This window comes from Protopterus annectens, chromosome 8.part0, assembly GCF_019279795.1.
Source record: "Protopterus annectens isolate FY-2018-M chromosome 8.part0, PAN1.0, whole genome shotgun sequence".
NCBI classification, from domain to species: Eukaryota; Metazoa; Chordata; order Ceratodontiformes; family Protopteridae; genus Protopterus; species Protopterus annectens.
In genome coordinates, this window is record NC_056741.1 from 1,096,871,707 (window position 1) to 1,096,883,764 (window position 12,058).

The 12,058-nt window shown below is 41.9% G+C and overlaps 1 protein-coding gene across 1 annotated transcript in view; it reads left to right on the forward strand.

The window, feature by feature from the left end:
- Positions 1-12,058, forward strand: part of LOC122809251 (oocyte zinc finger protein XlCOF6-like) — a 551,808-nt gene that overhangs the window by 149,151 nt on the left and 390,599 nt on the right. Inside the window, exon 2 of the mRNA XM_044080578.1 lies at positions 1,036-1,162. Coding sequence (XP_043936513.1) covers positions 1,036-1,162 — 127 coding nt within the window. The remainder of the gene's footprint in view (positions 1-1,035; positions 1,163-12,058) is intronic.

The window sequence follows — 12,058 nt, forward strand, 5'->3', positions numbered from 1 at the left end:
GCAACTGGTCGGTTCTCTCTGTGGTACTGACATCCTTGGACCTATGATCTATAACACGAGTCATCTGATTCCCCATCTTTTTTTTCACTTCCCCTTCCATTTGCAAGGGATATTCAGCTGAGTAGCATCCAAAATTACCATGGTGTACTTGGATGATGAGACCACAAGCCTCCTTTTCTTCAAGTACGCCTGGATGGCCACACATCTCACTTGAAGGATTTAGGGCCCAATCTCTACAGACAAATATTTCAAAACAGATAATAGCTGTCATTTGGGATATATTATTTTACATTGTACTGTATACATATTAATTACCATCTTATTTGATAGCACAATTCTTTCTTTTGTTTATTGTTATGGATAAGTGTATGTAGCTATATTTTGTGTTATAAGGTGCATGTACATATGTAGGACGGTATTATATTGGTATTTAAAATACTTTGGCTATTGCTAGTTACCACATCTGCTTACCAGCCACAAGCTCCATTCTCTGAGGAATGCAGGCTCAAAGAACTGAAAGAAATGTAGATCAATACAAATTAAATAAAGGGGTCTTCTGTTATATTTGTCATTATTTAAAAAGGTGAGAAATGGAACGTGGTTCCCCACTGGGAATATAACACAATGTGGAAAAAATCTTGTTGGGAAAATGGGATATAAATTAAGTAAGCACACATTTTATCATTTGCTGTTACAATGACTTTTTTGAATTTTCTACTGTTACTGTTGGTACATTAAGTAGATGTAATAGTGCACAGCTGTACTCTATATGCAGCTGATCACATGACTGCTGCAGTCTTCATCTTTCCATTTGAATATCTTTCATAATGATGAGGTCTGCATATAGATTATATAGATTACAAACAAGATGTAAAGGTGTGGAATATTATACTGTCTATATATAGCAGCAGTTTTTCATGCTTTTACTTTTCAGCAAAGGGATTTTTATCTCATAGTTAACAAACTTCATCATTTAACTGTGGAAATAATTTAAGATGTGATTGTATGTTTTTTTTTTCTTTTACATCTTTGCAGATGCCAGAAACATTTGAAGATGTTGCAATTACATTTTCTGAGGAAGAATGGAAGCTGTTATCCTCAGCAGACAAAGAACTGTATCAGGATGTCATGAAAGATAATTATGATGCCATGAATTCCTTAGGTGGGTTTCAAAGTAATATTTATTTAATATGCTATTCGTGTATGGCATAGTACTATTTTAAGTGTTTCTGGACAGAACAGAGTAGCCGCTTTGTGTGTAAAAACAATATATTTGTGTGTGTGTGTGTGTGTGTGTGTGTGTGTGTGTGTGTGTGTGTGTGTGTGTGTGTGTGTGTGTGTGTGTCCATGCACTCACATTTGCTGGTAGTACTACATTCATTCAGAGTTTTATTTTAAATTTGTAGTATGTTTCTTCTTTTTATGTAAACCTTTTAATTGAAGATTGCATAACTTGCATTGTAATTCAAAGTTAAATTTGATTAGTTTCATGTTAGCATTTTCTTTTGTTTCTAAGCCTGTAACAGGCAGTGAAATTTGTATGAGAACAGAATGTCTATTAGATATATAAAACATAATATTTATAACTAGTACAAATTGTCAGGATGCTGTTGTTAAAATCATTGAAGCTTGTGTGTGCTATTTCTTTAAAGGTTTTCTTCTCTGGGGAAAGTCAGTATCACAGGAAATTATAATATTTGGTTTTACCCACCTTCTTTGCCCCATTTTTCCGGACAGACATTTCTATGCGGGGCCTATGTTCCCTGTGAGGACTAGTGGATTTATCACGCCACTGAAGGTACTGATGCTCTTGACATGAGACCTCTTGTATATCTTAGGTTCATAGGTAGGTACTAGGCTATCTGCCCAAGGGCATTTATAAGCCTAGCCAGAGTGTGTGAGCTTTCGCCGCCCCATTGATTAACTGAGCCTCTGTCAAGAAGAGCCAATGAAGTGATCCCAGGGGTGTATTTTCTGTTACTCATTCACTCGTCAAGGTTTTTCTTGAAGAGTGTTAGTGAGGGGCTCTGCCTAATGTAGTTAGGAATTTTGTTCTAAAGCATGGGGAGTCTTTGTGACAGGAGTCTATCCCTCCAGCATGTTCTATTTATATTTGTGGCAAGGTTTAGTTCACTAGACCGAGTGGCTCGCAGTGACTTGCATTTCTTTAGGTGGAGCATGTCCATCAATTCTGAGTTGGACATGGCTTTGTAAGTCAGGCAGAGATCACCTCTGAGTAAGCAATATGCCACTGAGTACAGCTGGAGTTTTTCCACTAGGGCTGCATAGGACACATGTTTGAGACCAGTAATCCTCTTGGTGAGGTACTTTTCTGGTCTTTCCAACTGTCAGAAGTGTCTTGTGAGGTACATCCCAAACGGGAGCATCGTACTCTATGATGGGTCTGATGAGTGATGAGTAGAGGGGCACTATAACCTCTTTATTTCTAGATGCGAACCCTTTAGTAATTAGATGGGCTACATAGAAGGATTTCCTAACTACTTTGGCAATACGATTGTCAAAGGAGAGATTACCATCTACCTGGGTACTTAAGATCTCTTATTACCCCTTCTGTATTAAGGGGGTTGCCATCTATGTGGTAATTCATGGGTGTTTTGTTTTTCTCAAATGGGATGACTATGCATTTTTTGGCATTTAGCTTGAGAACATGACTTTGACACCAGGTGTCAGTCTCAGTAAGGCTCTTTTGGAGAATGTCTGTGTCAGCCGGAGAGTCAATTATGGTTCCCAGTTTGCAGTCATTGGTGACTGACTTGGTTAGCCATAGTCCTCCTGTGTTTGCCTGTACTTCTGAGAAGTATATGCTGAATGGTCCCAGGACCGAGCCTTGTGGGACACCACTTGTGACTGGTTTAGAGTCGGGCCTGGAGTGCGAGTTCTGTCTGTAAGATAGTTGGCAACACATCTCGTGACGTAGGGGTTTCTGTTCAGGCTGGTGAGTTTTTCTATAATTCCCGAGTGGGGAATGATGTCAAAAGCCTTGACGAGGTCAAGGTAGGCTGTTTTTGTATTATTCTTTACTGCCATCAGTAATTCATACCTTCTGACGACCATTAGTCCCTCAGTTTATTTAGTAAAGTATAACTGCATAATGGCTTCTGCTTACTTACCAATAGTATGCAAACAGAATTTTTCATGTCCTTTTAAGTTTCTTGTTAAAGGATGTACATGAGCCTTCTTTCATGAGGACTTTGAAGAGGTGTGTTTTTAATAGGAAAACAGCACTTCAGAGATACTAACCCAGTGTTTGGTCTGCTTAGGGCAAACCATAATACTGAAAATGTTCAGAACTGTCATACATTGACTGAGATGCATAAGGGCTTTTAGATCTTGTCTGCCAAAAAAAAAAAAACTTTATGGTGAAGAAGTCAAAGAAAAAAGTCTAAGTAAAAAGACACTGAAACTGAAGCCAAAAAACAACAAGGAAAATAGAAGAAGTTGTTTAGAGAAAGTAGAAACACAAAGGGTTGAACTTATTCTGAGCAGAGGAGGGAAGTCAAGTTATAAAGTTCAAATAAGAAAAAAATCTTCAAGCTGCATAGAAGAGGGTACGTTACTAATGGCAGCACTGAAGAACTGTGACCAAAGAAAACTCCAGGCTCGGCTCCTTTTTGAATGTGAAATTCTGGGTAAAGAATATTTGTATAATATGATTTCAGAGTCATCCAAGCAGCAGCTGGGACTTGCCTTGGCTATTTCATGTAACCAGTGCATGCCCACCTTTGTACGCAAAACTTATGAAATTTGTTGGTAACTGTGAAGGCCCAGAGAAATAAAAAAAAGTGGAAAAGGATCCCAGCCCTTTTGCTTAAAGAGGGTGATGATATATTAAGCATAGGCCAAACAGTCTTACTGTTATGTAGACTTTGAGCATAAATATAAACCTGATCACAGTCCAATAGTTCTCCTAATAAAAATATTACATTATAAAACTGGCCTATTACTGAATTCTGTTCTTGCCTAAGAGATGCTGTATACCAACTCTTTAGATAGAAATGTTCCCACCAAAGGTGGCAATATACCTGACCTTATCTTTACAAATGCTACTTCTGCCTGCACCCCATGCTAACATCATTCCATCCTTGATCAAATCTGCACACTGTGCTGTCATCTTCTCCTTCAGAACTACTGCCATCCTTCCTGTTAACTCCCATATTCCGAGATGACTCGAAAGCCAGCCTCATATACTTGTCTGAGGCTTTATCCCCTTACAGAAATTCCCTTCCAAGTTTTATCTGAGAAAGTTGATGTTCTTCGTCTTCCCTTGCTGCAGTCCTGACACCAGTCGGCCCGAATACCAGAGTTTTGCCGCATGGTCCGATGCAGAAGCAATTTTGAGATTTTCAGTTTCAGACCGAATACAGAGTTAACATTTTGGTTTTCTTGCCTCAGTATTTAACCGGATGTCAGAAAAAGTGAATAACTGTATTTCTTGTGGGAAGCAGATGGATTATCATACATTGTGTATACCTTGTTTAGGGCCTGAGCTTGGTTGTGTGCTAGATTTAACAAGCGCACTATTAAGAGGAGGCTTGATTGTGCTAGGTTAGTGTTTGGGAAGCGTCATCTAAGAAGCGCAAGGACAAAACAGTGAAGTCTAGGGTGAGGAACCGGAGCCAGAGGTTTTGCCAGGAGTCTCTATGGAGTCTCAGGCAGATACTTTACTGTTACAGGATGTGCCCTCTCAGGAGGTAGGCCAGGCTGAGGGGCTTCTCAGGTAACTGTTCTTCCTCTCTTCCCAAGGTAGTTATCCTTCTGTTGCCAAAGCTTCTTTTAGAGGGTTCAGCTTCTGTATCTGTGCCTAAGAAACATATGCTTAAAATGGCAGAAGATTTGATTACTTTGATTAGAGGTTCTATGCCCCACCTGATAAGAGGCCTAGGGTGGAACAGGAGTTTGATAGTTTTGAACAGTGTTCACAGGCTTCAGAGTCTTCTGTGGAAGACTTGCAAGAGTTTCCTATTTATTCTGATTCTGATGTGGATGATTCCACTCCTTCAGCTTCTCCTCCTGAGGATTTTTCATTTTCAGAGACTCTTCACTCCATGAGGGAGCACTTTAAATGGGAAGGCCAAGATTACTCTGACTCCAGAAAAAGGCTTAGGGAATTCTTGTTTTGCCCCAGCATAGGCCTTTAGCTATTCCTCCTGTGTTGAATGTGGTGGAGGATGTTTTGCAGAGGCTTCTCTGAACCCTGATTCCTTGCCTCCTGCTCCTGTTAAGCCTGATAGGTATTATAGCTCATAAGTATTTGTTTAAGAGTCCCAGGGCGGACCCAGAAACTGTTTCTCAGGGGCCTAAAGGTGTTAAAGCTTCTGTGGTTAAAATCCTGTACCCTCTGATAAAGAGGCAAGGGCTTTGGATAGGTGGGGTAAGAAAGTATATACTTCTTCCACTCTAGCCATGAGGGCGTGAATTTTGTCAATTTCATATGCTGAAATATCAGAATTATCTCCTTTCACAATTGAAATCTAAGGTGGATGCTTTGGCGGAAGGTATTGAGTGTAAAGAATTGCTGGATTTGGTTCATGTGTCTGAACAAGTGGGTAAGCATTCTTTGCAGTGTGGTTTTGATGCTGTTCAGGCCTCCTCGAGGGTGGCTGCTACTAGTTCTGTTCTTGACATGCATGGTTGAAGGATCAGAATTTAGCTGAGCATGTTAAGACCAGGATTTTGGATGCTCCTTTACAGTCTGATGTGTTGTTTGGACCGCCTGTGGAAGCAGTTTTAAAGAAAATGGAGGACAAAGCTAAGTCTATGCAGACTGTTAAAGATTTTTGCAGGTGCAGCCTCCAAGTTTAGTAGAAATTGGCCTGCTAAGGGGTGGACATATCCTGCTTATGGTTCCCAGTCTAGGGGTAGGTCTAGACGTGGTAGGGGCAGGGCTCGCCTAGATCAGACAGTTCACCTGCTCAGACTTCTGGTGAGGGCAGGGGTCAGTCCTTTCGTAAGCAGAACCAATGACCTGCCTTTTCAGCTGCCAGTGGACTCTCGTCTGGCAGCTCCTTTGGGAGGAAGATTGTCTCTTTTCAAAGAAAATTGGGATTTAATCACTCAAGACAGATGGGTGCTGGATATCATTCATCACGGGTACAGATTTTATTTCCACACAATGCCCCTTTCAAAGGCATGCCAGATGTTCCTCCTCCACAAAGAAAAGAGGCTCACAAGCAAGTTTCTCAGTTACTCCAGATAGGGGCTATTCAGCCAGTCCCTGTGTCAGAAAGGGGCTTGATTTTATTCTCGCCTGTTCCTAGTACCAAAGAAGGGGAACACATGGAGACCAATTTTGGATTTATCTATCCTCAACACTTATCTGGACATTCCCAAGTTCAAGATGTTGACGTTACAGCAACTGTTACCTCTGCTGGGCAAGGATCACTGGATGGTAACTTTGGATCTCAAGGAAGCTTACCTTCATGTGCCCATAAGGCTAAGTTGCAGAAAGTATCTACTGGAGATTTTCATTATCAGTTCTCTGCATTGCCCTTTGGCTTATCTACTGCCCAGAGTATTCACAAAGGTTCTGGCTCCAGTGATAGCTTACTTCAGGCTTCAAGGCATTCAAATTTATCCTTACTTGGACGACTGCCTGATTCTGGCTCAAGAAAAGGAACACCTTCTACAGCATCTGGAATATGTCATAGCAGTGCTAAGATGCCTAGGGTATTCTGTGAAATAAAGTCCAGTCTAGTACCCTCTCAAGACATGTGCTTTCTGGGTGTGAGACTGAATACAGCAGCCCAGATGGCCTTTTTAACCCCGGACAAACAAAAGAGTCTGTCACTTTACTTCCATCAACTATCTCATCAGTCCGTGCTGACTGCAAGGACAGTCCTTCAAGCATTAGGGTTCATGGCATCTTGTATTCTGGTGCTTCCCAATGCCAAACTGCATATGAGGAAGCTGCAATGGTATCTCAAAATGTATGGACACAGCACTGCCAAGATTTGGACACTGTCATTCAAATAATACCTTGCCTTCAAAAGGAATTCTTGTGGTGGGCTCAGGAATGTCACCTAAACAAGGGACTCTCTGTGACCCGGCCAGAGCGAGTCAGATTTTAACGACAGATGCCTCGGACACTGCTTGGGAGCTCATCTAAATGGAAAGTGGATACAAGACAAGTGGCCTGCCAGACTACAGCATCTACATATCAACATGAAGGAGATGTTAGCAGTCCAGTTTGCATTGATGGTTACTTCTTCCAGGGCAGGTGTTGATTCTGACAGACAACACAACTGTCATGTGGTTCATCAACAAGCAAGGGCGTACACATTCTTATCCTCTATGCAGGCAAGCAATGATTTTATGGGAGACTGCGTTAAGCCTGCAACTGACTCTTCAGGCAAGGTTTCTGCCAGGAGCACAGAACTCCCTAGCAGATGTATTAAGCAGACAAATCATGGATCCCCGTGGAAACTGGATCTTCATGTATTTCAGAAATTGACAGTGTCATGGGGAACTCCAGACATAGATCTGTTCGCTTCTCCACTAAACCACCAGCTGCCAAAGTATTGCACAAAGGGGTTTCATCACACAGCTTGGAAAGTGGATGCTCTGTCTTTCAGTTGGAAAAACCTTCATGTCTATGCCTTTCCACCTCTACCTCTTCTTCCAAAGGTATTACTAAAGGTCAGACAGGACAGGCCAAGGATGATTTTGATAGCTCCAGATTGGCCTCGGCAACACTGGTACCCACTTCTAAGGAGTCTTGTAAAGAAGCCTCCATGGCCTTTACCTCTGATTCCTCATCTGTTATCTCAGAAGGACGGTCATCTGCTCAATGTCAAGCTTCAATCTCTTCATCTCACAGCTTGGCATATTCTGTGTTGAAGCATGGTAGGTCTCAGCTTCCTCAACAAGTTTTAAATGTGATTATGGAAGCTAGAAGGCCTAGTACTAGGAGAGTGTAAAATGGAAGAGATTTTTATTTTGGAGTACAGCAAAGAATTTGGAGATTTCAGAGCCTAATTTGAGTGTGGCTCTTCAATATCTTACTGAATTATTGGACAAAGGTTTGTCTTTCTCTTCCATAAAGATTCATGCTGCAGCAATTTCAGCTCACTATGATTGTGACCCACCTTTGTTTTCGCATCCTTTGTTCAAGCAGTTTCTTAGAGGGGCAAAGAATATAAGACCCCACGTGAGCTCCTACTCCTGCTTGGGATCTCAATTTTGTGTTGGAAAAACTTACTCTACAACCTTTTGAGCCTGCAGCTACTGCTGAATTGAAATATTTGTCATGGAAGACTGCTTTTCTGTTGGCTATTACTTCTGCAAGAAGGGTGTCTGAGTTGCAGGCCCTTATGGCAGTAGAGCCCTTTTGATTTTCCATAAGGACAGGGTATCATTTAATCCTTCCTTTATGCCTAAGGTGGTTTCTAGTGTGGCTTTAAACCAAACTATTCATTTGCCTTTTTGCAGATCCTCAAAATAAAGGGGAAAAGATTTTGCACACTTTAGATGTACACAGGCAATTCGTTATTATTTGAGCAGGACTAAAGATTTTAGGCAGTCTCAGCAGTTACTTGTTTCTTTTGCTTTAAGTTCACAGGGCAAGCCTGTGTCAAAACAAACTATTTCTAGGTGGATTGGCTTTTGCATTGCATTTTGTTATTCCCATCATGGCAAAGAGGTTCCAGCTGGGATTAGGCCTCATTCCACTAGGGCTACTGCCACTTCAACAGCATTTCTAAGGGTGGCAACTAAGGATATTCTGGAAGCAGCTACTTGGAGTTCAGTGCATACTTTCTCTAGGCATTATCACCTGCCTATATACTCTAAGACTAGAGCTGGTTTTGCCACAGCTGTTTTACAAGGCATGTTGTCAGCTCCTGCTACTTTATAATTTGCCAGCCTCCCTTACCTCTGCTTTTGGATTTTACCCAATTGTCAGGACTGCAGCAAGGGAAGGAAGAACATAGTACAGTTTTGTACCTACCATAAATGTAGATGTTCGTGCTGCAGTCCCCTCCTTCCCCTCTGTGTTTCAGGGTGGTTGTGTAGGTGAGTTTACATGCTTATATTTTTGTATATATTACTGTATATATTGTACATGTTTTTGGTGCAGGTTGTTTTTGGGACTTGTCTTTTTGGGTCTTCTGACATCTGGGGCAAGAAAAGACTGAGGAAATGACGCCGGTCATGCTCTGGTATTCGGGCCGGGCCGACTGGGACGCGGACTATACCCAATTGTCAGGACTGCAGCAAGGGAATCCTCGAACATCTACATTTATGGTTGGTACAAAACTGTACTTTTTCCCTTTTTTATGTTCATCAAAAGAGGAAAGTGTCTATATGGAAGACAAATTCCTTACAGAATTCCCACACAACTTCCTTGTTTTGTTTAGAACGAGTTGCACAAAGTTTGGTCATGTAGTAATAATCTTTCACTCTGAAAACTATTCAGTGCTGACTCAGCTCCCTTCATAATTATCCCAAGATCCAGCGGCTTAAGGCACTAACAAAATCCGCTATGAACATCTGCTGGTACATCAGATGTCCCCCTCCGATTCCTAAGAAAATGAAAATAGTTGGGAATGAAAATAGTTGGGTGCCAAAGTGGCTTTTCCTTCACCCACTTTTCTCTGGCCCTTGACAGATGACTCTGCTGTGGCCCTTTCAGAGTCTTCGGACCATCTGTCTTTTTCTGAGGATGCTGTTGATGACCAGGAGTCTAATACACCTGTTAGCAAGAAGAGAGTGCTACATATAGTTATATCCAAAGGGTTAGATGCCATCTGCTGTTGAGGGAAGAGGTACTGGGCTCCTTTAGTGAAATTTGTATGTTGGAAATGATTTGTACGTCTTAGGAGTCTAAAGAGGAACTGTATTCTTTTACTGAAGGTCTTACTAAGGCTTTTCAAACCTTGTAGTTCACCTCCACTGCTTCTTCTCAAAAAAGACGTCTCCTTCTCCTTCTGATAGTGACTGCTAGTCTGAAATTGCTTTGACTGGCCTGGACTATGCCTCCCAGGTTTCTTCCCCTGATTCTGTAGAGTCAGAGTTTGAAGAAAATATTTTTTCAAATCCTGCTGTCGAAGAAATTTCATTTTCAGATGCCATTAGCAGAATAACTGACCACTTCCAATAGAAAGAAATGTAAATTTCTGAGACTTATAAATATTTAAATAAAAAGGTAGACGCCCCTAAAAGTTTGTTCATCCCACCTGTAGTAGGTGCTTTGGAAGAGACCTTTAGTGCAGCATATACTTCACCTGACGGTCCACCCCCTACAACTAAGAATCCTGACCAGCATTATTTTGTAACCCTGTGGCTTATCCTTCTGTGATTTCCCTAGCCAAGAATGCTAGATGTTCTTCGTGTTTCATTGTTGCAGTCGTTACATTTGGGTTATCTGCTTGCAGGTAGCACTGTCGGCCTGATTATCAAAGACTTGGGTCTTGCGTCGGTTGCTGTCTCATCTTCCATGATGTCCAATAGTCAGGGGTATAAAGCATGCAGCCGATGCCATTACATCAATCTTTCTTGCCGTGCGGTGTCCAAAGCAGAAGCAGTTCGCAAGTGCCAGTCGGCCGACTCCTGACATTTTTGTTTTTGAGTTTCAGATCCAAAGTCTTTAAAAAAAAACTAAGTACTCCATCGGGATCCTTTTTCTTGCTCTAAACCAATGTCAGTAAAACTTAACAATTGTATTTCTTGTGGAAAGCAAACACCTCATAAAGATTTTCATTCTTACTGCATTCCTTGCCTAGGCCCAGACCACGATGTACCTTGCTTTCGGTTTTGTGCATATTCAATCCTCAAACTATTCGTTGTTGATTCATTTTCGCATCTAAATATTTTGGTACTCTGTTCAATTATCCAAAAATGGCTTTGGTAAGCCACCCAACTACCGACATTCTGAAAACATGCAAAGATAAAGACAGAGACAGACTGCATAGGTCCAAAGCTGCCGACGACGCTTCCGTTAAGATAGTCGCCAGTTTGCTGGTACTCAGTGAGGCGCTTTTGCAGCCCCTGATACTCGCTACTTCAGATTCGCAGGCCTCTACTGAGACCCATTTCAGAGTCCGGTATGCCGCAAGATGCTTCTTTGACTATGGAACCTGCGGATGTCTCTACCTTGGATGGGTCCAGAGACGCTGTGCAGGCACTGGCTTCTGAGGGTGTATTCAGACCTACTGACTTGCATATCAAACCGATGCCATGTTTTTCTTCAAGGCCTAAAACTCGATCCACACCCAGACCACATGGTCAGGCCCTATGCCTAAAAAACAAATAAAAATGGCTGAAGACCTTATTACTCTAATCAGGGGAAGCCACCCTTCTTCCTCTAAGAGACCTAGAACTGATTTTCCTTCTGATTCTTCGGACCAGGATTCTGAAATTTCTGTTTCTTTTGATGACCGGGATTTGCCCTTCTCTACCTATGAGGATTCTGATGCAGAGGACTCCATTCCCTCTGCTTCCCCTCCAGAAGATTTCTCTTTTGGTGAAACTTTGCATACTCTTAGGGAGCATTTCCACTGGGAAAGCCAGGATTACTCTGACTCCAAAAAGAGGCTTAGGGAATTCTTACTCCTACCTCAACACAGGCCTTTAGCTACCCCTCCTGTATTGGACATTCTAGACGATGCCTTTATGGAGTCTAGCCTGACCCCAGACACTTTACCTCCGCTCCCAGGAAGTCTGACAGGTATTACAGAGTACCTGACTCTCACAATTTCCTTTTTAAGAACCCTTCTGCAGATCTAGAGACCATTTCACAGGGACCCAAAGGCATTAAGGCTACTACTGCCAAAAACCCTACCCCCTCTGATAGAGATTCCAGGGCCCTGGACAGATGGGGTAAGGAGGGATACACTTCTGCTACTTTGGCCATTAGGGCCTTAAACTGCCAGTTTCATATGTTAAAGTATCAACAGCATATTATTGGATTGCTTAAACAGAAAATTATGTTGATTCCTGACTGTGCTGAAAATAAAGAATTACAGGATTTAATGCATTCTGCTGAACAACTGCGGTGGTGGTGCTGCGGTAGCGTTGTCGCCTCACAGTAAGACGTTGTCCT